Below are 27622 nucleotides of genomic sequence, written 5' to 3'. Positions count from 1 at the left end.
AACTAAAATAACTTAATTGCTTAACTAATTTTCAGGGTGTGATACTCAGGTTTTTCTCTGTGGATATAAAAATGTTTTGACTGAGTGTCTGAATCGCAGATGAAGCAGATTTATTATCTGCCTCTAAATTTTCTCCAGTGACTGCAGCCCATAATTTACACAGTGTTCCTGTTTTCAAAGCAAAGAGCATATAATGTTCACTGAATATCAGGTTGGGAATGGATGTAAACGCAGCACAGGAGTGGACATTAAATCAAATATAAAATGAATATGTGTATTTGATAACTGTCTGAGGGTGTCTTACTATGAAATGAATTGCAGAGTGACTGAAGACTGGTAATACAGCTTCCTTGTCAAGAGGAGATTTACCCACACTCATCCTTTTATGAGACTTGAATAGCATTCCTGAGAAATTACATGTTGGCTATTGTTTGAATTGACAGACATGGGAGGCACACACACACACACACACACACACACACACACTCAAATATATACACATCTGGGAGCTTTACGGTCTCAGGTACCACCTGTTAATGCACAGGCTATAGCCATAACCTGTAAAGTGAAACTACACAGGTGAGCTTTTCTTCTTGTTCTTTCGGAGCCCGGGGATGAAATGACTCAAAATCATTATGTTCCATTAGTACACGCAAATATACTCATGCTTTAGTTTGAAGACGAGGAATTTATTGCATCATCAGAGTTAGTTTGGACATTTAGCAAAACCTCTTATTCAGTGTGGCTGATGCGCAGTAAAATTGAATCCTTATATCATCAGCTGTCAACAAGACGAAGAAGTTAAACGCACTCCTGTCACATGGATGACACACATATTTTTCTCCATCATGTATTAGATCTCTGAAGTTCAGCCAGTCTTTTTAGGAAATGGACTTGTTTACCATCTTACTCAGATCAATATCAATTTTATCTCGGTGTGTTCAGTACAGGAGAAGAGATGTTGGTAGCCTAGCTTGGCAGAAATACTGTAAGCAGTGGGAAACTGCTAGCCTTGTGCTTGATAGAGGTAAAAACAACAAGAGTTTTTTATGCCCTCAGGAGAACCTGAACTTAAAGCTTTAAACCACTGGAGATTTTTAACTGATCATGTTAATGTACACACACTACACAAATATAACTTTAACTCTATCCTCATATTTAGTTAAATGTTATTCTAGTCAGTGTCTCTGTCCCTCTGTTCTCTCTTTGACATGCTGTGTTTCTGTCCCCCATCTTTGTTTTCCATCTGTGTGTCTCTGCCCCTTCCAGCCTGTAAGTGTAATGGTCATGCAAGTGTGTGCCAGGTGTTAACTGGCAAGTGCTTCTGTACCACCAAGGGGATCAAAGGAGACCAGTGCCAGCTGTGAGTACTCACACCACATGCTCACACACACACAAATAAACACTCATTTGCATCCATCAGTTTTTTTTGTAGTTTTCTTCTTGGTGTAGCTTTTAATTATTTGTTATGGTCAGTTCAGTATTTCTAGATACTGTGTCCAAAAGTTCTGCATCTGGAAGGTCAAATGAGACATACACTGTCAGTGTGATGACTGAAATTTCACTGAGTTAAGGTAATGTCAATCAAAAGTGAGTCTCTGGGCTGCCTGTCACCGGGTCAGTAATCACTTGGGACGGAGCCCTGATGAAATGCTTGGAGCTATTTTAAGGAAGACCCGATTTGACGAGTGAGACAGACGCATTCGGAAAGGTGTTATATGCTGTTTATGACATCTTAATTGACATCTAAATTGTGATCTGAAAACACCCGAGTATTAATTCTGGGATTCGAAGTAGCTGTTCGTGTTTATAATTGTGTCTTTATGGACACTGAGTTAAAAACTCACCGTGCAGATTTTAAATGGGACCATTACAGATTCAAGAAAGTTGGAGTAGAGCAAGTTAGCCCCTCGCTTGTGATTTAATTTATTCAGAAAATAATGATGACATTGGAACAAGTTACAATACATCAGAATGGATGGTAGGTGACCCAGAAGAGTTCCAACAAATGGCAACTTTTACAAAAATAATCCTAATTTTTTTTCTCAGCGTTGATCAGATTTTCTGTTTAATTCTGTCATTTTACAGCCATTCATTTCTTTGGTATTGGAGCACTGTCATGGATAAGACACTAAGAACATCAGTATATACACAGTAAATGGAAATCAGCTTGATCTGATTTTGGATCATGGCACTCGGTAACCCTTTTGTTTTAATTATACAATGGGATTCATGAAATGTGAGGTCATAGCCAAACAACATTTCAAAATCAAACAATTAAAATGCCTGCTTTAATGATTTATCATTTTCATAATGGGGCATGAGCATAGATTTCTGACCACAGTTAGCAACCTTGCTCCTTGTCTGGTGGAGACCTGTGTGTTGTAATGATTCTGTGGTGTAAAAACAGAAAACCTTGACATTACTGGCGAGAAACTCCACCTCCAGGACAATTTCTGCTGACACTGTGGATTCCCTCGGTGTAGGAGGACCATCTCTTGTAAGCAAGAATGGACACTGATGTTTTTAATACCCCTAATGCAGTAAGAGGTCTGCAGGGGTCACTGGCAAACATGAGCGCACATACACTCCCACACACACAGTCACATGGTTTTTGCCTCTCTCTCTTTGTTTGCTCTCTCTCTTTGCTCAGGTTTTGTCATCTTTCACATTTCACAGTCACAGATTTCATGCCTTATTTAAATCAATTTGCACGCCTTTTGACAAAATAACAGATCTTTATCTTTTTATCTTTATTTTTTGTCACACACAGTTGAGATTGGAAAAAATATATGACATTACAATACAAACTTTTTTTATCATGACTTTTTTTATCCAAGCAAAAACTTGGTATTTATGCTGAGCAGTGACAGCCACGATGCTGGAACAGACAAAGACAGTGGATCACCTATTGAGAGTTAGAGTTTATCAAGTTCATCACTTGAAAAATACAAGGGACCTGACGTCACAGCCTTGACAGCATTCACAATCTGCAAGAAACTCATTGAGCGAGACAACACATGAACGCGATGAGAGTGGAAAAGAAAGGAAAGACACAGAGAGAAAGCAAAGAAAACAAGGGGGAAGTGCTGAGAATAAAACCTCTTCACAACCCTCTGTGCTCTCTGTTGACTTTGACAATAAATAAATGGCACTTGACACAAATGACAAAATGTCACATTAATTTCTGCAGCCAGATGGAATGCAGCGCAGCGCAATGCAGAGCAACACCCAGAAAGCAGGTGGCTAACAGTTGATTCAAACGACTCATTTTCCACCTACAAAATCAGAGCGGGGTGTCAGAGCAGGCCAGGCACCAGCAGGCCAATCATCATCAGCCATTTAGAGGGAGGATGTGCCCGTACAGCTCTGGAGCCAGCTTTGGGAAGGTTCCTGCATCCCATTACTGATTATCATCTTAAAATTTAGCCAGCAACATAAATCGCCGGAATATGTTGTTAATTCAGTCCCGTTTACAGACTCTAATTAGATTAGTGTTGTCATTATCAACAGCCATTATTTTAGTGGTGTTTATAATCTCAAAATCAAGATACGTGTTTACATTCAAACATGTTTTAGCGATCAAGTAATCCCCCTTTTTTTTTTTTCCAAATGTGATCTAATTAGTGTGTGCATGTACTGTCTAATATTTGGGGTGGGGTGTTTGCCATTCCCTTTTTATAATGTAATTTCTGGTATCTCATTACATGTAATCAGTGTCTCCCCCAACCCCATTCAGCCACTCACTTGCACCGTCCCCAGCAATAACCCTTAAACAAAGACCTCTGCACAAGGGTACGCTGCCTTTTGAGCACTGTACACAAAAGTACACGCATGTTGGCTTTCACACACGCGTGCACCTCAACCACCGATGCCATTAGGACCTCCGAATAATAGCCGCAGTAATGAAGTGAAGGGTGCATCAGTGCAGAATAGAATTGTTTTTGAAAACAATTGATGAGGTCCATGCTGCGTTGCAGTGATGAGTCAAACAAGAGCACTGAGGGAAATATTTCTTATTATAGTGTTCATTTGGATACATACATTATTCAGGATTCTTCTTGTGCTGGAGGTAACGGGGGTTAGCTCTCGGAGTGTGTACGTGTGTGTGTTCGCTCCAGCCTTTGTATGTGTGAAGGACATCGAATTGGTTCATAGCAAATTTCTCCTGCTTGTTCGTGTGTGTGTGTGTGTGTATTTTGCCCGTTAAATCACAGAGTGTGCACAAGCGCAGACAAAGGTTCAAGTTGAGTGTAGATCAAATTAAGATACTGTGCAGGGGTATTGCCTGGAGTTCAGATGTGTGCACGCATGCATGTAGGTGTAGATTAAATTAAGATACAGGGTAGAGGAGTTGCATTATACACTACATGATGAGCACGTGGGTATGTGTGTGTTTTGCCTTCTGTAAATGCCAGGCAACTTAAACGCCCCGGGAGTGATGTTCTGTAAGGTTCAAAAGCCTGTGGCGGCATTCCACTGGTGATATTTAAGGCGTTGAAACACGTCAGATGTGTTACCTCCAGCCTCATCTGACTGGACAGAATTTTGCGTAGTACCTTCAGCGGTGATAACCATCTGTCTCGTGAATCCAAACTGCTGCAAAACAACCAATGTTGCTTTATTTTTAGAGGCAGCGTCACTCCCCCCACCCCCCCACCCTCGCTGTAACATCACTAACTGCCACCTCCTCCTCTGTGGCGTTCGTGTCTCTCAGTCGGTTTGCTCCTCTCCTCCATTCCCTCCTTCGCTCTGTGTCCTCTCTGACTCCTCGACACCGCTTTTGATATTCTTATTCTAAGTAATCGGTTTTCTGTAAAATAAAACAGCTGTGAATCAAAGTCAGTGTGATAATAGATATCTAATGTTTAGATTGCTGTGTCACTTTTCACTTTATTTATGCAGATCTTAGTGCATGTGTGTGACATTACGTACCCTGTTTATCAGGTGAGGTACAGCAGAGTGATGATAAACTAGTCCAGAGAGAATTGTAGACGGTTAAAATGCATAAAAGATTGAGAGACAGAGCGGAGAGATGCATTAAAAAGGAGATAAAGAACATTGAACACTGCCATATGTTTCTCGTCATTACAGGCCTTTGGAAAGCCTGATAAAACACACTTATGCACGCACGTACCCTCAAAACAGTCAATGTTAACAAATGATGTTGTTTGGCAGCACTTAATTTAAAAATCAGACTTTTGGCTGTTATTCCACAGTATCACTGATGTGTGAAAATTATTTGTCCTGCTGAACTGCTGTGCTTTGAGCAAACTGCGAGACCTGACAGTACCTAAGAAGCCCATTCATACCTTTCTGTTTAACAAATGCACATTGAAAACTAACCACAGTGTGATCCAATAATTGATTTAACTTTAAAAACTTTTTAAAAAGCCTAAAAAGCAAATTTAAAACACAAAACCTTTAAGAAAAATCTGTGATTTGGAGCATTCTTTCATCGTCAAGAACGAGTTTGTTTTTGTGTTTGCCATTTGTGTGGACAGTGGGGATTTTCAAGCCTTTAAAATTAAAGTGTTTGTCAACTAACAACAATGGATTGGAGGCAAATGGAACCCTTTAATTTTCCAGTTTTCACACCATGTTTCACTCTGGGTTAAGACCCTCATTAGCTGGACTTATAGATTCATTGTCCCTTGGAGTTACAGTCATTTCACACACACAAACCGTGTAATTATAGTTTTCTTTTATTTCTTTTATTTTTTCTTTTATTTATTTATTTTGTTTACATTTATTTTGGATCTTAAATTAAAATTATATATGATAATTATATATGATATGTACATGTAACACAGAAAAACTTTTAAAAATGTGTTAGAAGTTTTGTGTTCTGAAAGAAAGGTGTATAATTTTGTCACAGACTGCATAATTACGTACAATGGTAGATAATTTTGATGTACATTTTTAGTAAAAGAAAGCCATAGCATATAACTGTAATCAGCGTACTAAAGAGTGGACTTTCTCATTTCTTCCTTATGTTTGCCACCCTCCTGTGAACATTAGTGTCTGGATGACACGCTGCTTTACAGTATGACTATTGATCTATATTTCAAACTCCTTTTCTTTTAACTTTCCTACCTCATCCATCCCTTTAAAAGGACTCACCTCTATTGGTAGTTATTCTTGATTTGGCTTTCACATATAAATTTGGATTATATTTCCCATATAATCAAGAAAGTTGTGTCGTTTGCTCCAAGTATTTTAAGGGTTTAAACTTTATACATTACATTTAGTTGCCTGTTCTCTGTGATCAGGTGGCACGTAAAATTTGCTGCATATCACTGTGTTGCTTCGATAAACAAAACTTAAAAAAAATCTAATTAACTTTTACAAACTATCAGATTATTTCCTCTTTGTCAGAAGTAAGAGACTTGATGAGGCGCCAACAGCAGGAGCTAATGCGCTGGCACTTGGCATACACTGCTCCTGATAAGAGGCATTCTTGCTCTCAATCTGTTAGCACTCTTCTTCATCTTGTTCTCTCCTCTCTGTTTTCTTCACTGCAGATGTGACTCAGAAAACCGTTACCTTGGCAATCCACTCAGAGGAACCTGTTACTGTGAGTAATTCTCTACTGGACAGCTACTTGCTGGAAAGACAGCTCATATGCACACACACACACACACACACACACACACACACACCTCGTTGATTATTCTTGGCTATTCTTTCTCTGCTTTTCTTGCTCCCTCGCCGCTTCTACACTTCCACTCTTGCGCTCAGGGCAGATGGAGCATTTTAGCACTTTGGCACCAGGGGCGCTTGTTCGGTGACAGAATGACTTGTCGTGAAAATGTCAAGTGCATCAGAAGGAGTGAGTGATTGAGCTAATCAAGGAGACGGAGGAGTAAAAATTCTCCACTTGTCTGCTCGCTCACTCAATCACCCACCTACTCATTCATTCATTTGGAAAGTTGACTAAATGGTGGTTTGACTAGTAAAGTAAAAGGGAAATCTATCAAGGTGAGTGATGCAAAAAGCTGCATTATAAGAAAGAAAAAAACAAAATACGTAAAGTTGACACCCGGTGCTGAGTGGTCGCACATCTGCGCCTGTATTTCTGTGTGTACTGTACATGCTGGTGTTTGTGCTTTGTGTGTTTATTTGCATGATTTGGTGTCCTTCACGGTGCTGCAGTACTTAGTGATTTGTTATCTGCCTTTCAACACTGTGCTACTGACAACAGAGCCTCTGCCAAGGTTTTGTCCCTTTTGAAATGCCATAGCCTGACATCAGGCTCAATGAGAGAAAGACAGGAAACTAAAAGCCTGCAGCTTGTTTTAACCTCTGCACACCACTGGGACTTTTCCTTGAGCTCTGTCACGCGGTATTGTAAACATGACACTCCACACATTATCTAACAGGCCCGTCGACCATGGATTAGCACGCTGCACTCATTGTGACGTTATCCAGATTCTTCACAGTGTGAATCATTTGACTTTTCACTGTAACTGGTGATTTTGGTCTCACTACACAAAATAGATTGAAGTAAAGTCTAAAATATATTATCCAATCTAAAAAATGTTTGTATGTAGATGCTTCACTGATGTTTGTATATCATTTTGGGAAAGTAGTGAATTCATTTGTGACAATCTGTTATTAATAAATAAATAAATATTTCATTAATCGCTGCAGGGGAATTTTTTGAGCTTGCTGTCAGGGTCAGATATTCCTACTTGTTCTCTGCTTGATGAGAAAATTGTACACCCTGATTGCAAGTCATTGGAATTGATTACAGACATTTTGATTTCACTTGTCTCCATCAGTCAGGCTATTGCTTGTAAGTTTCTTTTGATCTCCTCACATGGCATACATCTCTGTATTTTTATACTGTCACAGTAGTCTCTAGTAGTGTAAGCCACAGCTGGCAGCTCAGATTGTGTATATTCTTCAGAAACTACACCTTGTTATGTAAAATATATTGATGTATGATAGGAAGGGATGTGAAACCTTTCTTTCCTGTCTGATTTTCTAAATAGACAATCTCCTGATCGACTACCAGTTCACCTTCAGTCTCATCCAAGAAGATGACAATCACTACACTGCCATCAACTTCATGGCATCACCTGAGCAGGTAACTATTTCCGAAGTCAAAGTTCTCTGCCTGGTAACTGAGGCAGTGACTCTATAAATTGGTCTTTTTTTTTTTTGAAGAGGTGACATGAGTGCAGCACTCTATTAAATCTCCAGTGGTAGACTGCCACACTTAAAGTCAATGATCATTGATTGGTCATTCACTTTCTATCAAGATGCTATGGGAGTCTGAAACTGCCCACGAATCATTCAAGGCTTCCTGAATCCCCACGGAGTTTTAAAACCTCCTTAGAGTATCTTTGCTTTTATTATTTACTTTCCATATTGAGACTGTTGTGTCTTTTTGTGTGATGATTTCTGCCTTTCTTATATTTAAATACATTAATGTTGTGTTTTATGTTCATCTTCTAAAGGCAAACAAGAACTTGGACATGTCCATTAATGCATCCAACAACTTCAACCTCAATATCACCTGGTCGGTGGGATCAACAGGTACTTTTACTTAATTTCACAGTTTAATTCATGTATTGTAGATATGCCTTGATCTATTCTTTAGACAGTAGTTAAGCATTTGAAGGTCAGGGAAGCAGATATTCAAAATCTCGGAGGATGTTCAGACCCCAAAATCCAACTGCATAATGTGCCACTCCCACATAAAATGACATGCACCCAATTTAGCCCAAGCATCATTAAGAAGTCATTTTCACCCACACAGGGCAATTTGTACAGACAGGTCAAACACAGACCCAGGCTGATTAGATATACTGTCTGTATTTATTGTCATCACAATGCCAGAATTGCAAATTTAATCACCTGCTTCCACAATATTCTCTGAAATAATGAAATATACTATCCAGTCTTTAGAAATCGAGTTTGTGATGTAGCTTTTTTCTTAATTGTTTTTTTTAAATTTATTTATTAAATCATTTAGTCTGTAGGTATAACAGATATAACAGGAACAATAATGCACCCTCTCTAGGTAGTGAGTACTGTGTCACCGTTGAGTGGATATTATAGGTCCCCTGAGGAAAGACACCCAAGGACACTGCAGTCGTCCAGTGCCACTGTTTATCTCATGCCCTCCCTTCCTCTCAAGTCATCTGCCACTTTCTCCATCCCCACAACACTGACATTTTCCAACCACTAAAACACGTTAACCTCCTCTGCTCCTCTCCGCCACCTTAACCTTTTCGGAGCACCGTCATTAATATTTGAAGTTGGGTCCCCTTTCCACGCGTAGATATTGTTTCTCAGAAGGAACGAGAGCCTCTTCACAATCGACAAGAGCGTGAAGTGCCTTTGGGTGGGGGGGGGGTGATTTCAATTAAGATAAACGTGCTCACGTAGCCACACTCAAGCTGTCATTTTCAGTTCTTTTGTTTCAGAGATGTGGGTTGGAATGTCAATGTTGAGGACCCACTGACATGAGGAAGAATAAGAAATGACTTGAAACATTAAGATAGATGGAAAATAGCCTTTTGTATTGAAGAGTTTTGCTTGGAAATGCATTAGTTTTTATTTCAGAGTGAGTATTATGAACTGTATGTTAATAAGACACTCTCTAAAGTTTTGCTCTTCAATGTGACTACATTGAATTTTACTGAAAGAAAATTCCAAAATCCTTTCTTGTCATCAACAGATATTGTTCTTTTTCACTGCCGATTTTGGGCTTTTGTAATATTTACCAAGAAATTAAATAACACACTTCATGAATGCAAAACATAAATGGCCACAAACAAACACTGTAATAAACAGTTGATCTTCGCAGAGCTTTGTTGCCCTCATGCAGTCTGCATCCGCCCCAAGGGCGTAAAAAATGCTAATTTCTTGGTGTCAAAAATACTAAACGCATTAGCTGATAGTGGTGATATGGATTCAAATGATGAATATGTGCTAGCATGACTCAGTCATGACCTATAGACAGCAGCATTTCAGTCCCTCTTTCAAGCTGTGCTTTTCTCCCACGTCCATGTCCATTTAACAATAAAATATGGACAGCATGTATAATTACACAATAAAACCCAAAGCTATTTTAGGTCAACCAAAGAGAAGTTTAATGCACATCAGACATAATAATAATTGGTCATGAGAGCTTTCCTGTTGTCTCAAATGGCTTGATAAACCCATAAATGGATTGATAATAATGTGTCGCAGCTTCGTCTCTGTATGAAGGTGGGCTCTGTGAGCACCAAATGGCAATGTACTGAACATGAACTCTTTGCCCCAACAGCCGGAACCATTTCTGGAGAGGAGGTGCCCATCGTGTCCAAAACTAACATCAAGGAATACAGAGACAGTTTCTCCTGTGAGAAGTTCACCTTTAGAAGCAACCCTAACATTACCTTTTATGTCTACGTCAGTAACTTCTCATGGCCCATCAAGATCCAGGTAAGGATGGTGCTTGGTGACTTTCAGCTGACTCACATGAAGCAGATAACACAGTGATCCAATCCTCTCTCTCTCTCTCATGTGTTATGTTGTCCCAGATTTCTCACTTCATGTACAGTGTGTGTGCAGTCATCTGAAAAGATCCCATTTAAGAACAGTAGGTCTCAGTCCTGTATACAGAAAGAGAGCAGGAGCAGCCATCTTTGCAGATGCAGAGCCCCATTGTTGCTCAGGGTGATTTCAAGCACACTTTACTCTTAATTACAGGTTTAATGACCGATGGTAAGCGTGCAAAGGTGCACAGCTGTTTTTTAGCGGGCTTTGTGGAACCTTTTCTAGATCATCTCCTCGGAATGGAGGAGAATGAGGCTTGGATTTGATGGACAGTGTGAAAATATGATGCTGTGAAAAATAATTGCCATTTGCTGTTAGTTATTTTGGGTTTTCCAGGAAAACAACAATTAAGCAATTGTCAAAAAAGTCACGGTTTGTTACTTACCGGCAATAATATTGAATGGGACTAGAGGTCGCATGGCTCTGATGTGAGTACCTGCTACAAAATGACAGACAGACAGTGATGTGCAAAGATTTCATAGAAAGGAAAAAAAACACTGAAGTTAAAGGAAAAAAGGACTTTTTTAGATGTAGGCAGGACTATTTGACCTGTCATTTTGACAAAGCAAATTTGGTCTGGACTCATTCTCTCTCCAGTGTAGACAGGTTGACTTATGACTATAACTGGCTGCAACTAAGTAAACATCACTTCAGTTCATATTCATTTAAAAGTTAGATAATAATTAATGTCTCAAAACTTGGTGAATTTTAGCACTTTCGCTTTGACAAATTCTGTTGGATATGCTCCCGAATACATTTGAATCCATTCAGTTTCTCTGACTGGTAATGTGAGGTAGGAATCTGAAATAATGGTTTTGCTCTATATGTTTGATATTTCATTTCAGTTTGCACTTATAGCTCCATATTTCTGCAGTTTTATTTCTTAAAAACAAGCTGTAATGTTGAATTGTTTGATTATTGCCTTTTTCATATTCATTATTTATTTATTTATATTATATATCTAAAAGAATAACATTCAGCCAGTGTCCCCTGTGTATTTAGTCTGCAACAATCTTATTTCTAAAACTGTACCTTTTAAACAAGAAGCAAAAGCTTTTACTAAGAGATGTGATAGATACAGTTATAATTTCTAATAATGGCACACAATACCCTTTTTGCTAATTAGCCTGCTCCCATATATTGATTTTCACATTTGTTCTGTCCCTCCCTTTCACATAGTAGATGAGTGGCCCATGGTGGGGGTAATAGCATCTTTGGGGTCAGTCCATCTGTGGAGGTGGCCCGGTAATAGTTTTCTATTAGATTTCCTGGCCAACAGTCACTTATTTATTATGGACTGGACCAAGCCGTTAAAGCAAACAGCTTCAGTAACAGGATAAGGTCTCTCTTTCCTTTATGATGCAGAAGAGAGATGAGATAAAGCCGAATTTGAGACTGCACTTATGAGCCTTTGTATTTAATGTTCAAGTGCTTAAAATAAGCCTTTTAAATGTGGATAAAAGTATTGAGCTAAGATTTTTCTGTGACATCATTGTGTGTCAGTGTAATTGTTATCCAAGAGGCTGCTCAATGTTATAAAAGTCCACTTGTAATAGAAGAACGTTTCTCAAATGATTCCATTGATTGGCCGAGATTGACGAATTGAAATGAAATTAACCCCAACTGTATTGCTTTGACCCCATCTTATGGAAAAAGCAGCACTAAATAGAACAGTCCCACATATTAAAACGGCAGCAAAACATCTGTGCATTGTGTGCTTCTGAGTCTCGTTAGCCATGTCAGTGAGCATTTCATCTCAGATCAGTGATTCTCATTCTCTGCTTAAAAAAAGTCAAAATTGGCAGAAGTTTGTGCAGGCGATGAAGTTGTGAATAAAGATCAGTCCAGTGAAGACTTTGTCCTGCCACATAACCTTAAACATGCACTCTCATGTCATCACCACTGACACCAGATATTCAGCTATATGTAGCTTGTCAATTACACAAAATTAAGAGATGGAAAAGATGAATACCTTTATTCCTACATGAATAAATCAATGCCTCTTCACTGTTTCAACACCCCGTGATGGGCTGAATCTTCACCTTTTAAATTTGAGCCTCATCATTCATTCAAAGCAACAAACATGATGCAAATAATCCACCTCCAAAAGCACAGTTTGTGCCCTGTTACCCAACCCGACGTGCTATCAACCAGAGGAGACTCAGTATTGCTGCAGATGATGTCTTGTTTGTGTGTCTATATGCTTTCAGGGCAGAATGCCTTCAAGGCATCTGCAGTAGATAATGACATGTCACTATGATGTGACCTATCAGATATGATTTAGCTGCCAGGAGTGTGTGTAATCCCTCTTTTAATGAAGGTAAAACATTTCTTAACTATTATTCACCGGCCATGCTGCCTTTTATACATAAATCAGCTACATACATAAGATATACTCTAAATGTTATTCACATCCACAACAGATATTACAGTTATCCTGCGTTCCCTTCCCACTAAAACTGAATGGGCGTGTATAGTTTTGTCTATATTTTAGAATTACATTGGATTGGGAATTTTTTATTGTAGCTTCTTTTATTATTTTTGCAACTGGAGCTATAGAAAAGAATTTATTAAAAATCTAAAGGAATCTTTTTTTTTTTTTTTTTTTTTTTACATCTCTGTCTTTGGTTTAGAATGAGAAATATACACTTGGGTCAACTCATAATTCTCACCAGATCATTTTTTCAGACAGTAATTTTTCAGAGTTATTCAAATTAATTCTATTGTAGTTGCGTGTTGTCTGCCAACAGAAAGCTTTCTTATACCTTTCTCCCTTTCCTGTTTCATTCAAACGTTTTTTTTTTTTTAACTGGCAGAAGCTCTAATGGAAGATCCTCCAGAGAATCTTGTCAGTGACCTTTTAGCAGGTCCACTTGGCTCTTAATGCAGACTTGACCTGTCGACACCCTGTCATGTTAACACTGCCACAATGTCACAGATAAACTGGGAGATCTCACTTAGAATGAAGTGAAAGTTTGCTGAGCTGAGTGTTTCAGATTAAATGATTGTTAATAACAGATTTTGTTTTTATTTAATAAAAATAGATTTTATATATAAAGTTCAGGTTTGCGAAAGAATTGAGTGGCTGAGAACGCTGTAAAAGCTTTGTTTACTTTTTCTCAAAGTATGGTGATTTATACCCATGTTCATATCCTGTTGACTGTAACATTTTGTTACCTTTACATTAGTGTTTAATATTATTGTCCTGGTATTAGTCTGATTGTAAGTCATTTTCTTCTTTCTCTCCTATAGATTGCCTTCTCCCAGCACAACAGCATCATGGACCTTGTTCAGTTCTTTGTGACATTTTTCAGGTAAGTCAGTAAAATATTTATACAACTGAGAAATACACACACACACACTTGGTTTAGCTGTTCTAAGTGTTCGGCAATCAAGAGACATTATCTAGAATTTGACCCATCACATCTTCATGCTCCGCTCTTGTCTCTCGGGGCTTATTGAGTTACTTGAGCCAGTTGGACCGGCTCTGTTAACCAGAGTACATGTAAATGCTCCTTGTGTCTTCAAGGCGGTGGTTTCCCTTTTTCAAGTGGCAAATGAACCAGCAGGAACCATTTAAATAGGTGCATATTGCTCTGCAAGCACCAACTAAAGCAAAGGCGTGGGCGATCAAGATATGAGGGCTCTTAATGATTTTTCCTCCTGAGAGCAGCGATGGAAATCTTTTCTCATTGAAATGTTTAAAATGAGTCGATTGAGTTGTCTCAAAAGCACAGCAAAGTTGGAGTAAATTAAGAGGACGTGAGTATAATTGCCAAATTTATGCTTTAAGTTAGATATTGGCATACTTGAAAAGCTTGTAAAGATTGGCATTGATGCCAACCTTCTGAAAGGAGTCACCTCACAAAGCCTGCTAGCATCTGTGATCTATTACACAGTGTCTGAACTGCAGGTTGGATCTTAAGCTTGTGTGTGTGTGTGTGTGTGTGTGTGTGTGTGTGTATATGTATATATATATATATATATATATAAAACAGGTATCTATATAGCTGACTCCTTGTGTTTTACCTGCACCTTACCCTCAAATTCAAAAGAAATAACTAAAAAAGAACCAGCAAGTGAGAAATGAACAATTTAGCATCATAATAATTACTACAGTGCTATAACCCAAAGTGCTATTCATGCAACAAGCCATAAAGGGAATGATGAATAAGGCTTTTTGCATGATTAGCACCTCTGGAAGCAGGTCTTTATGTACAATGCTAAAAGACTTGCATTAGATTCGGGAAGGAGACACATGAACAAACCAGTTGTGGATCATTTTTTATCTCCTTTTTCTGTCATTGGTTTTTAACCATTAAGCCAATGTCAGCGGCGGAGACAATAATTTTCATACCTAACACTGACATAAGCCATGGTGGTGTGTGTATCTGTGTATCGGTGCGGGTTCATTTCATTTGGAGGTATGCTGCCCAGAGTAGCTGATGGACTAACATATTATCTGTGTAGGTGTCAGGGAGGGAATTGAAGACAGTCTTTGCCCAAGGCACCTGCCCATCATTGCCCAGTCCACAAAAAGTTTCCCCAAAAGCTGTCACACAATCAGTTACCGTCTGCCTCCATCTGATCAAATTACAGTTGAAAAGCCAAATTCAGGAATTCTTGGAAGGGGAGAAGGATACAGCTTATTTTATGTAAAAGGTGTCTGACAGCTGCTTGCATCTGTTACACAGGAAACTATGTTGTACTGGGTCACAACACAGGCACAGGACAAAACACAAAGACTAAATGTTTGTTTTTCTCTTGGAAATTGTTGTTTGAATGATATTTGCAAAACACTGCTTCCTGCCTTTGATTTAAATCTCATACTTTCTAAAACCCAAGGAAATGAACCCCAGCTTACACATCTATTCCTTGTCGCCTGCCTAATTTTGTGCATCTGTTACTGCTTATTATTATTATTATTATTATTATTTTTTTTTTTTTTTTTTTTTTTTTTTTTTTTTTTTTTGGTTCTTTTGTGTTTTTCTATTGTATTGCAGGTTATACTAATTTTCTGGTCTCTTTGTCTGCATCCTTGTTGTCCACTTCTCACTGACCCATAAACTCAGGAAAAAAGACCCTGATGCAGTCACAAGCAGTTGTGTGTGTGAATGTGTGTGTGTGTGTGTGGGAGGTTTGAGGAGGAAAGAACCCGCAGGAAACATAATCAGCCTGATGACAAAATGTCAAATCAACCCACAGGGTTTCTAGACCTCCTTGTACGAGAGGTAGAAGGTGAAGAAATGACGACGTGACTGAGAACAAGCTCTGTTTTCTCTTTTGAGTTCATTCAAATATTGTTTCACCTTTCCCACTACAGGCCTTTCAGCATTTTTCCTCATTTCCACATTACTTCTTCTTCTTAGTGACTTCATAAACAGCATTTACTTGCACTGTGCTGCCTAAGTTTTAATCTAGTTAGATTATGATTGTTTCATGCGTTCTGATTAGATGCTGTAGAAACTCTCTAATAGGATGCTGCACTACACTTGCAGAGGAACCCCAGGGTCTAATTTATACTAATTAACAAAATCCGCTTCATTCTAGTCATGACTGTGTGTGTGTGCGTGTGCGTGTGTATGTGTGTGAGAGTATATACACGGCACATTAGTCTCTCCATGTGTTCACACCATTTACTGTATGTGCAAGCATAAGAGTTTTTAGTTATTATTCATGTGCATGCAAATTATTTATCATATATATTATTTATTAAATTGTCAGATATGGCCAAACTATTATTTCACAATTTTTTTTAATCCTCTAATAAATAGTTAACATTACTTCTTATTTCTTATGTAGCATCTGTAGGATGATGCTACATGTTGGAGTATGTTTTCTTTTGTTGCACAGCCTGAAAAGCCTGTAGAAAGCAGTCAGATATTAGTGATTGGGGCTTGTCTGAGATCAGTAAATTCAGGAAATTAAATAGAATGTGTGCTGGCTTCCTGCCATGTTTTCCTCATGTTTTTAAAGTAAGTGTGCTCTTCTCGGGTGACAAAAACGACTTGTGGAAAACCTGAGAGCATCTTTTTGTAAATTTTATTTTTGTCCTTCACTACCTTGGGAAGTGACAACATGAATGATTGCAGAACTCCTTTTATTAACAGCAGAGGGAACAGCAAAGAGGATTTAAGCTTCTTTACCCTCCAATATACACACGATGAAAGCCAAACATCTGTCCAGGGACTAAAAGAATGAAAGGATTTCCCAGCTTCTGCACCTCAAAAGTAAATTCTGTGTGCGATGAGATGAGATGAGATGTTTGAAGCACAGGAGTTTCCCATCACTCAAAGCTTTAATCCCACTTCCCTTCTTATGGTTTTTTTTGCCTTGTCACCTCCTCTTTGCTTCACTCATATATGAGAAGCTGTATTTTCTAAGTGTTATCACGTTCTTCACAGGCGTTATCGCCTGCTTCAAAGACCCTGGCCAGTGGATCTAGCAGGTGTGGCAGGCAAACTGAAAGCCTACTCAAGTTTAAAATATCAAAAAAACGGGCCAGTGAAATCAGAGCTAGTCAGGTGTCTCTGGTGAAACGTGCTTATTGGACCAGACTGTCCATTTTAGAACGTGGCATGTCCCAGAAGACAAGAACTCGCTGGTCATGTTACAGGATGAGGTTCAGATCCAAGTAGGATCGTTCCTGGACATCAGGAACAGAGTCATGTTCCCCCATAATACAGCAGAGAATAATTAGAGGGAAATGATTACATACTTGTTAATGTCTGAGCATTCACCCTCTTTATATCTAGTTTCTTTATTTCTGTGTCCAGACAGATGAAACAGCCATTTTCGAGAATTTGTTAAAGTTCCACATGTTGCACTGACAAGCTCTTAAAAAAGTACAGAATGTCTCTTTAGCACATAATAATCTTTACATTCTCATCTGTCTCCAGGATAATGAAGTGGAAGCTCTCAATCAGTCATATTTTTCTATCCCAGCAGCGCTTGGACATTGCTGAATTTCCCTTGACTAATGATTTTACTGTTGGGTTATTAATTGAAGTAATCGGCCAAAATATTCAGTCTGCTGAGAAATGAACGTGCCACCTCTTCATCTCATCTCCCCTGTTTTGTCTTTTTTGTAAGTTAGAAGGAAACTTGAAATATTTAATTCCACCGTGTTACACATATACAAAGTCATGCAACATCATAGCTGAGTAGTTTTGAATCCAGCTACTTTTATGTTGTTGAATGTGTTCTCTTCTTCCTACAAGAGAAATTACAATGCTATGAAGTAGCTTTTTCTTTGTGGTCCTTTGGGTGCAGTGAATTACTTTTGAGTATGAACTAGAATTACTGAGTTGCAACTGTTAAATGATGTAACATGGTAACATGAGACTCACCTGGGTTAGCTGCATGTTCATATTCAGCAGCTACTGTTGCATTAAAAGAAAAAGTTGCTTAAGTGCTTCACATCCCCTGAGGGTCGACTGCTCCCCGTATTCAAAGAACATATCCAAGTCTATCCTTTTAGTGCTGTTACTAGTCAAAGTCACCTTGCTTGATATTGTTTCCTCTCTTTCATTCCAGTTGCTTTCTGTCACTACTTCTGGTGGCAGCAGTGGTGTGGAAGATCAAACAGACCTGCTGGGCCTCACGACGGAGAGAAGTAAGTCCATAAAATATGTTTTGTTTATATGTGGGATGCAGTACAACTGTCTAACCTTCCAGTTACTGTCAAGCTATCAAACCTTGTTGTTTCAGTCTTTAACTTTAAAACCATCATTGGGATCAGACTGTTGTTGGAAAACATCAGTTAGCATTTACCACGTATGCTCTCAGCACTTTTAGACCACTGTTCAGAGAAGGTTTGTGGCTGCTAAGGCCAAGCGCTTCACAGGAAGTACGACGTCTCAGGAGCTCATCACTTGTTTCATTAGAAAGACAGCGAAAAATGGTTAAAGTAGGGATGGTAATTCAGAAAATTGTGGATTTAAGTTAAGTGGACCAGTGGAAACGGTATGACGGAAGCAAATAGAGAAACTGTGAATGAGTTAAGGAAAAGGGGATTGAATGAAACATTAATATTCAGTGTTGGTCTGAAAGATGGGGTTGAGAAAGGATTGGGATGAAAAGGGTGTGAAAGATGAGATGATTGGCAGTAGAAATTAAAGAAGAGGATGAGAAAGATGCTGTGCAGGAAATTGAGGAGGGGAGAAAATGTATGCAAATTCACCTCACTGCCCTAAACCTGGACTGTTCAGGGTGGTTGCTGGTTTCTGTAAGAGCAGCCATCATTTCCATCTCTTCAGTGTGAATCCTATATTCGGATAGATGCTGAATGATAGTCAATAGCATTTGGTGCACATCCAGCCTTATGACCTGCCGTTTACTAATAAAGCTTCCAGAATTTATTCCCCCTTTGGGAATGACATTGATAATCGTAGGATCTGAATTTTATATACTCTAATTGATATATGAAAATAAACAAGAATGATAGCTACCGTGACTTCGAATCATGCCTATCCAAAGAATTAAAGTCAATAAAAATTAATGCAGACAGATGGGCTCACGTCATTAAAATTCTGCTCACTTTTTCTGTCTGCTCTTGGCATTCCTGTCATCGGTTTGTCGCTGCCCTTCAGCTGCCAGAGGAAGATAAACAAATAGTTAAATGAAAACCTCCATCTCTTGATTTCAGGTGATTGAAAAGTTTTGTCATTTCAAGAAAAAAAATTACTAGATGTTTTTAAGTGTGTGAAGAGACATGAAAACTTTGTTTGCAGATCAGTGTATTTATTCACTCAGTTAATATATAGTCTTCTGCTGTATATTGGTGTAAAGTTAAGTGAAAGTCTTTTAATAACATGATATCATCTGTTTTTGTTTTGGACATTTTGCACGCCCTCTTCATCATTTATTCTAATGCTATAGACAATTTTCTTGGACATTTAGCTTCCTGCTACATGGACTTTATTAACCCCAGCAATTTAGAGAATATAATCCTGAGGAAAGATAATAGCTTAAGGTTCCCATTGTGGCATTTTCAGGTGCCCTACTTTTGAAGAAACATTGTAAAGAGAAGATATGTGTTGGTAACCTTTTCCTGAAAGCTGTAACAGCCTAGAGGGTGTTCTTCAGTACTGTTGCGAGTGCTTGAGCTTTGCAAGTAGTCTTTCAGTAGAAATATTTGTAGAGATTATTACTGAAGTTGTTCAAGTCTGTTTTATATCCTGTTAGAGTAAAATCATTTCATGTACCGTGGAGTCCAAAAGTCTGCGGCACTTTTGGACCCTACTGGAGGAAATCCAGTGCACCACTTAGATAAGTACTGTAGTCATGTCTAAGAATGTTGTAAGGTCAAACAGCAATGAACTACTACTGCTAAGAGCTTTTTATGCTGACCCAGGCCTGTTTGCTTCTATTACCACCATTTATAATGAAAAAATAATTACACATTAATGATAAGACTATAAGTCTATAATTTAATTTCTTGTTACTCATAGCTAAACTACAAATGGTAAAAAGTTCAGCTGGTGAAAAAGTTCCAGAAATCCTGTAAACAGCCTCCAGATGTTCTGTTTTGTTTAATAAGCCCTATTATCAGTGTCTGACAGGTATAGACGTGATCAATCTTTCAGAAACTTCCATATCTTCCGTCTGTATCACTGGCTGTTCAAAAGATAATTACACATTTTACTTTGGTGTCTATGTTTTGTTTGTTTTACTAAAATAGATACTGAACATTAATAATATTTGTCTCCATTTGAAAGTGGATACTCATCTTGAGATACTTAATGGCTTCTATATTTGACCCTAAATATATATGCATACATACAAATGTCCCTTTAAAATAGCATTTTATTGGATTTTGATGAGCTGCAGTATCTGTAACAGATTTATAAGCTACTGTTTACTAGTGCAATAATTTAATGTTGTATAAAGAATTCGATCACATAGTATCCAGTGTTAAGTTTCTGTGGAATTTGTGATTGCACACTAGTGTTGAGACAGTCTTGTATAATATTAGATAAACTGATTAGGTTCTTGTCTCAGTGGTGAACTGATAGGCTCTTCACTGAACATTGCGTCCATTTAGTTTGAAAGAGCTTGTCAATAGCCCATGCACTTACGAGACTTGTCCAAATAAGTGATGGGAGGATTTGGGCTGGAGGCCATCGAATGCTCACAAGTCCCCATCCGACATAAGGACATGGAATGAATGAGTCTTAATGAGGCTTACAATAATGAGACACTGATCCAGCCAAGTGGCATATGGACGTCTGATACTGATTGAACTTTAGAATATTTTTTTTGTTGGATTTCTGGTGTGAAATCTGTTAGCACTTCCGGATGTATATGAGCGAGACTTTGTACATGATGGAGGACTTTTACCAGAAACACATTTGTCATTAGTATTTATATGTAACCAAGTAGTTATTGTCTGTATTTAATTTCGTGAATTCCTGGTATTTACTTAATCTTACAGAGCTGATCTTTCACCACAGTAATGCACTAATTGGATAAGGGCTTTCTTTTATGTCGGGAGTTGAAAGGACGTAATTCCAAAGGTGCAGCTGTTGTATTTGAATCAGTTTAGTTGGGAATAGGTGACGAGACTTGGATCCCGAGTGGGGGGACAAAGCTGATGAAAAGACAACAGCTGTAAATGCCACGGAGGAGGATGAGGACTGACCTCTTTGAAGCTACCTGTGGGGGGAACAGGAGGGAGGGGGCGCTGACATTTCACAAGACTGCAACACGGAGATGTTTTTACACACACAAACATGTGCATGTATCTAATTCTCTCTCTCTCTTTATCTCTTTCACACACTCATACAAACACACCCAGAGACACACCACATACACACTCCCAAGGTACGTGCTGACCATTGTGTAGAGCTGTGATGTTTTACTGGCACTCTAAAAGCACTTAAACCTACTATTGAGCAGCGGTTACCATAAAAAACACCATTACTTTTTTCAGCATGTTTAAGCGTGCCATTTATGAAGTCCATCAGTTAACAAATTAGCATCTGTTTATTAAAAGCTGTCATCAGCCCATAGAAGTAGTCTTGGCCATGACGATGATAATAGCTGTGGCCAATTTGTAACTGATGACTTAAACCTGCCTGCTGTATCAACTGAGGACACGATACTGATGGATGTAAAGAGTAAGAGCGAGGCAGATGTTGTGTTGTCTAAAGTGGTGTGTCAATGATGTAGTTTATTTCCTATCAGGGTGGTTCTATGGCTCTAGGGATGGTGTTGTCGGGCGGTTGGTCCACCACTTTGGTCCAGACTGATATATCTCAACAAATATTGGAGGGATTGCTGTGAAATTTTTTACAGACATTTGTGGTTTCCAGAGGACGAATCCTACTGACCTTTGTCATCCTCTGACTTTTCCTCTAGTAACTAACACGCCAGAAATTGTTTTTTTTTTTTTTTTTTTACAACTCTGGGAAGTTATCTCAGCAACAACCATTTTAACCATTTAATTTCTTGTGACAGTCACGAAGTAAACAGCAGGAACACACTTCTTACGTTACCTTGTAATTTACCGGGGACTGTGTGTTTACAGGTATTTGATTGGCCAGTGCAGCAGATGCTTGCCGGATCACGTCGCATTGCGGTCTGGCAGAAGTTGAGCCAGGTTTTTTTTTTTTTGTTTTGTTTTTTTTGTTTTTTTTTTTCTGGACGACCCTCCGTGTTTTTTGCCAGAGCCCTCAGCATTTGTACCCTTTCTGTGTTGCCAGACTGGCCTCATTCAAATGAAGGAGAGGGTTGCATTTTTTCACACCGAGCTAACAGAGTTTGAATGCAGCCTTATTCTTGTTTTCAGTAAAAGATGCTATGCTGGCAGCATGAGAGACTCAGCTATCAACCACCGTAAACAAACCCATTTTGATTAAAGGAGCTCGATTACCTAATTTGTTACAATGTTTGCATTAACAAAACTGAAAGGAACACGTTACTAACCACATAATTCTCACATGTCCCTCTGCAGACTTGGCATAGTCTCACACCCTGCTCTTCCCTTGAAGAGCTCAATCAGCAGTCATCGATTGCTGTAATAAGATTATCCTACTCTTATGCCCCTGGTCACCTTGATTGTCCCTTGTTCAGTTTAAAGTTTGGACTCTAATAATTTCCTCCAAAGTTACAGATGATAGAGCGTAACTGTGATTAGGAGTTTAAATCAGGTTGTAGCTTACCCTTGGAAACTTCAAAGCTGTCCTGCTAATGATTAAAACAGAATTATTGAAATCTGACAAGGTGACTTTTAATGAATATTTTATGTTAAGAATTTAACCATATTACTTTACACAACCATAATAATACGTATTATTGAAATTTTCTAATGAATTCTTGGTACTTCAGCCTACACACAACCACTCAACCACACCAAGATCATATCAAAGTGGTACTGAATGCAGTGGCCAGGCTACTAGACTGGTTATCTTCATTTAGTGATCTTCAGTTCATTAATCATTGTATGTGTGTAGATTGTGAAAGCATGCATCAGCATGCAGAATGTAAAATTAAATTGTCAAAAAAGAAAAACTGCTAACAGAAATATTGTCATTGTCACTTTTGCCTACTTGCCTATTCAGATTTCTATTTTTCATTTTATTTTTATTTGTTTATTTATTTTTTATTCTCCGGGACAGCGCCTTTAGGTGCAGCCGGTGATCTTTGAAAAGGACAAACTGACCTGCTTAGGTGTAGAATATGCTCAGAGGCGGGATGACACTTACCCTTTTATAGAATCCAATGAAGGGAACAAAATGCTGTATTCACAAGACAGATAATTCATGCACTCACTTGCCAAATTAATCAAGTTGCAAAGCAATGCACTGCATACCCACCCTTATCACAACCATGAATGGCTCCAGCTTGTATTCTTGACAAAATCGGTCTGTCATTGCACAAATGTTAATTGGTTTTACAGAGTTCACTCTTGCCTTTTGTCATTAACTTAGTATTCATTTCTAGAATCTCTCTGGTATTGTACTGGTCCTTTGATGATTGTATTCCCAGCACATTTTAGATGCATGTGCCGGACACAGAGCAAAGCACTAGCATTCCCTGGCTTTGCTTCTGCTCTCCTCTCATGCTTTGTTGCTTTAAATGAATTCTGCAACATGATAAATAACATTACTGCTATCTGACATTTAGGATGTATGTTGTTGGATTTGAAGCTTTTGTGCTGGAAACCGTAATAAGCCGTGAGCTGTTTTCTTGTTTTGCAACAACCCTGCCAGGCCCTCCGTTCTGCTTTTATCTTTTCGAAAAGGGCAGAATTTCTCATTTTGACCTGTGGTGGCCCAGCAGCTTAAATCTTTAGGTTTGGTGTTTCTGGTTTGATGTTTAATGGTAGAGATGTACAACAACCTGACATGGGCCCTCAGATTTAAAGTTAAAAAAAAAAAATCTGAACTACAAAAAGAAAAATCAATCCAGTGATCAATCTCACTTTCATATGGCAGTTGTTGTTGTTTCTTTTTTTTTTCTCAGCTTTTCCTCCCCTAGGGGATGTTTTCACAGTGATTCAACAAAGCGACGCTTACATAGAACTGACGTGAACTTTCCTCTCATTCACTCCCCATCAGTGCGTCTGTGCATCAGTGATGTCTCGTCAGTAAAGCAAAGGTTGAGTGTTCGAAATGCTTCAGAATTCGTTGCATCGACACAAACAATGCATTATTAATAAAACACAAAACCTACAAAATGCACTGACCAGATTTCAGTATGGTGTTATATTTCTAACCTTTTTTGTTTTTGATGCTTTTATGTGATTTATTTTTATTTTATTTATTTTTCCAGTCTTAGAAATGAGTCACTGTTAGCTACCAAATATCTAATAATGGTTTTTTGACATATTAATTGAATACCACCATTTCCATCACTGTTAATATTTTCCTGTGCACACTCTCAACAGAACTATGACAATGTGAATGAAAGAGTACTGTGCTCTGACATACTCTTTTTGTAAAACCTGTCACACAGATGGAGTCCTTGATACCCCCAAGACGCTGATTCAAAACGCCTCACACTGAATTTTTTCTTCTTTCCACTTGTTCGTTTGTACAATGCTATCAACCTCTCCAGACCTCATCTGAATTTCGCCAATTAATAGCCAGACTAATGAATACTTAATTATTCAGGGGCAGTTAGGGTAGGGAGTCTGGACACAAAGGACAAATTCCTATTCAGGAATGAGACCACCAGGAAATTCTGCGTTCTCATACAGTTGATCCAAACAGGGACGTGATTAAAGGGATAATGGGAGGTTATTGGAAAGTGCTTAAACAGTCAAGTGTGTTTGAAAAATTATGGATTTTCTTCTTCTTTTGCAGGATGAACTGAAGCAAACTGTATACTTAGGTTGTTTTCATTTTGAACCTTATTCATCCAAGTGAATTTTACTTCCTACTCTTATAGCATTTCATTTTACTTAAGTTTACTGTTTTCTGGACAGCTGACTATTCACTAAGCCTTAGTTACTGATGAATGGTCAATCAATAAAAAATAATAAAGTGCTGTTTACCGTTTTTAAAAAGACATTGAATGCTTAATGTCACAGAAACCAGAGCATCCACAAATGTTTTTACATATGTATAATGTTTAATCTGTTAGTCTTACCTTTGTATGAAATTGTCAGCATGCTTGTGCACACGCAGAGCCATATTTATTGAACTTCAGTGACGTGCGGAGGAAGGGCACGTTATGAGGCTGATCATCACAAGCACTTGATGTGCTTCGTAATCTGAAGTACAATTAGATCTTAATGCAGCACACTTAAGCTCATCACAAATCCAATACCAATCAGTGATGTCCTTGGCTCTAAAATGGCAGCCTGTTTAGATATTGATCAGACACTGCGTTGCTGATGAAAGTGTGGCGCAAGTTGTTTTACAATATTGATTAGTGGGGAAGAAGGGAAGCTATTTTCTGCAGAAATACTGTCACTGTTGGGCAGTAACCTAACCACAGCGTTTCTTTGCTTGAGAGAATGTGTGCAGCTTTCCCTAGGATGGTATACTGTGCTCTCTATGGAAATGAAATTAGAAGTAGAGGTGTAGAGGCGATGGTTTGTAGTGCTGTCATATTCCTGTAGTTAACATCATATTTAAAACATTTGGAATCTTTTGGTATCACGTGTATGTGAACGGGATGGGCAAAATATTTTGTAATTCAAAAAATATATAAAAGATTTTTGTATGCTATTCAAATCTTATATTATAATCTAGATTTAAAATGAAAAATGACACAACTGTAAATCCTCAAAGAAAGCTGGGGCTCAGAGAGTAATGTGGGGCACAAAATACCCCCCCCCCCCCCCCCCCCCCCCCGAGTCCTCATGGCATGGATGTTTATGGATAGTCTTACAGTGTTTCCTCATTGATATTTGCTATTGATTTTGAGCTTCATACTGTAATAACCCTGGGGGTGTGTATTACTTTGCATGAACATGTTTCTTTCCATTTTCCATTCTTCAAGAAAAGCTAGAAGTTTATTATAGAATGTCTCATGGCATTTTATCAGAAACAAACAAAAGATCCCACCACTGTTCTAGTGCCGTATAACAAATTCTACAGATCATAGCCATATACTGTACATCATCAATTATAATCATCAGAATAACCCTCACAGATGGATCAGTGGGTCGCATGTAACAACCCACTGTCAGTTAGTTTGCTGTGTTTGCACACAGTCCTAAAATTAAATATGTGTTTTTAATCTTTTCAGCAGTATGAGAAAAGCTGTGTTTTTTATATGTATGACATATATTTCCATGAAAATAATGTATACGGTGTTTGTATTTATATGTTATTATTGCAGTAGAGCATATTTCCTAAATTTCTAACTATATTTGTCTAATATTTAATTAGACTGTATCCAATGTTTTGCTCATCTGTCGTCTGTGTTTGATATTACAGCAACTGATGAGAGAGCGTCAGCAGATGGCCAGTCGTCCATTTGCCTCAGTTGCTGTTGCACTGGATGCCAGAGGAGAACAAACAGAACTGTTGCAGCCTGTGGTTGATGTGAGTCCTGCTCGCTTATGCACAATCACACACACACACACACACACAACATATGCAGAGAATATCACCAAATTCAAGCCTATACATTTTATGCAGTAAAAGAGAGTTTCAATGCAACTGCAGTTGCATTCCAGTTGTGCAGGAACCTTAATATGTACATTTCCTTCATTGTGATTATTGTAATGTTCTTTTCCCAGATTCCACCATCAAAGCACCAAAGCACCACTTAAACCCCGCCATGTCATCTTTGCACTGACATCTAATACTAGCTACTGATGTGTAGAATATCACATAGATTTGTAGTGCTATATAATTAGACCTTATTGTGTTGTACTCAACCAGCTCTTGCCCTCTACTCGCAATATGTCAGCCTTTTATCCACTGCCCACATCAATAAGAAATCTGTTGATGATGGTCCTTTCTTCCCAGGTCCCTCTTCTTTGTATGAATTGTTCTCAGGGCTGCAGATCTGCTGACATTTTTCAATCGATGTTGAGAAAATGATCTTTTATGTGTAATGATGTCATGATGGCAAGATTTTTGAAGATTTATGTTTTTTTCGAAAGTTTTTTTTTTTTTTTTAATCAATACATTTTCATGGTGGTATTAAACGTGTAACAAAGAAAAGATGCTCACTACTTTGAAAAGCCTTACTGAACTGAAGACAGACTGCTCCACTCTTTGTCCTAAATGTGTATTTTACTGCATGTTTTCATTTTGCCTAATTTATCCTCTTGGGTTGTTTACTGGGAATATGGTACATGGTGATTTTGCACTCAGAAATTTGATTAATTTGTTATTATGCCTTGGATGCTCATATGCTTTTGCGCAGATGAATTATTTTGTACTGTCCAGCTGCTCCTACCCCTCTTTATTCCAAAGATGTGAATACCTCCCATATAAATAAAAAGTAGAGAAGGAGTCTGGCAATAAGGACAGTCAAGAGCTCAGTGCCACATGGGATAGAAGCTTAGTTTAGAGCAGTATGGAGAGCTACATCCTCAAACTGACATCAAACGACCAAGTGTTTCCTCAGCCAAGACCAGCTCTGTGTCGCCTGCTGCTGA

At 38.4% G+C, this 27622-nt stretch overlaps 1 protein-coding gene across 1 annotated transcript in view; it reads left to right on the top strand.

Annotated features, from left to right (window-relative positions):
- Positions 1–27622, top strand: part of atrnl1b (attractin-like 1b) — a 56420-nt gene that overhangs the window by 22559 nt on the left and 6239 nt on the right. The window contains exons 20-27 of the mRNA XM_041067171.1: positions 1270–1363; positions 6525–6577; positions 7998–8092; positions 8466–8544; positions 10283–10440; positions 13807–13868; positions 18091–18169; positions 26448–26555. Coding sequence (XP_040923105.1) covers positions 1270–1363; positions 6525–6577; positions 7998–8092; positions 8466–8544; positions 10283–10440; positions 13807–13868; positions 18091–18169; positions 26448–26555 — 728 coding nt within the window. The remainder of the gene's footprint in view (positions 1–1269; positions 1364–6524; positions 6578–7997; positions 8093–8465; positions 8545–10282; positions 10441–13806; positions 13869–18090; positions 18170–26447; positions 26556–27622) is intronic.

The sequence above is a fragment of the Toxotes jaculatrix genome, chromosome 21, assembly GCF_017976425.1.
Source record: "Toxotes jaculatrix isolate fToxJac2 chromosome 21, fToxJac2.pri, whole genome shotgun sequence".
NCBI classification, from domain to species: Eukaryota; Metazoa; Chordata; class Actinopteri; family Toxotidae; genus Toxotes; species Toxotes jaculatrix.
The sequence above is the reverse complement of the archived record's forward strand: the minus strand, read 5'-3'. Positions and strand labels throughout refer to the sequence as shown.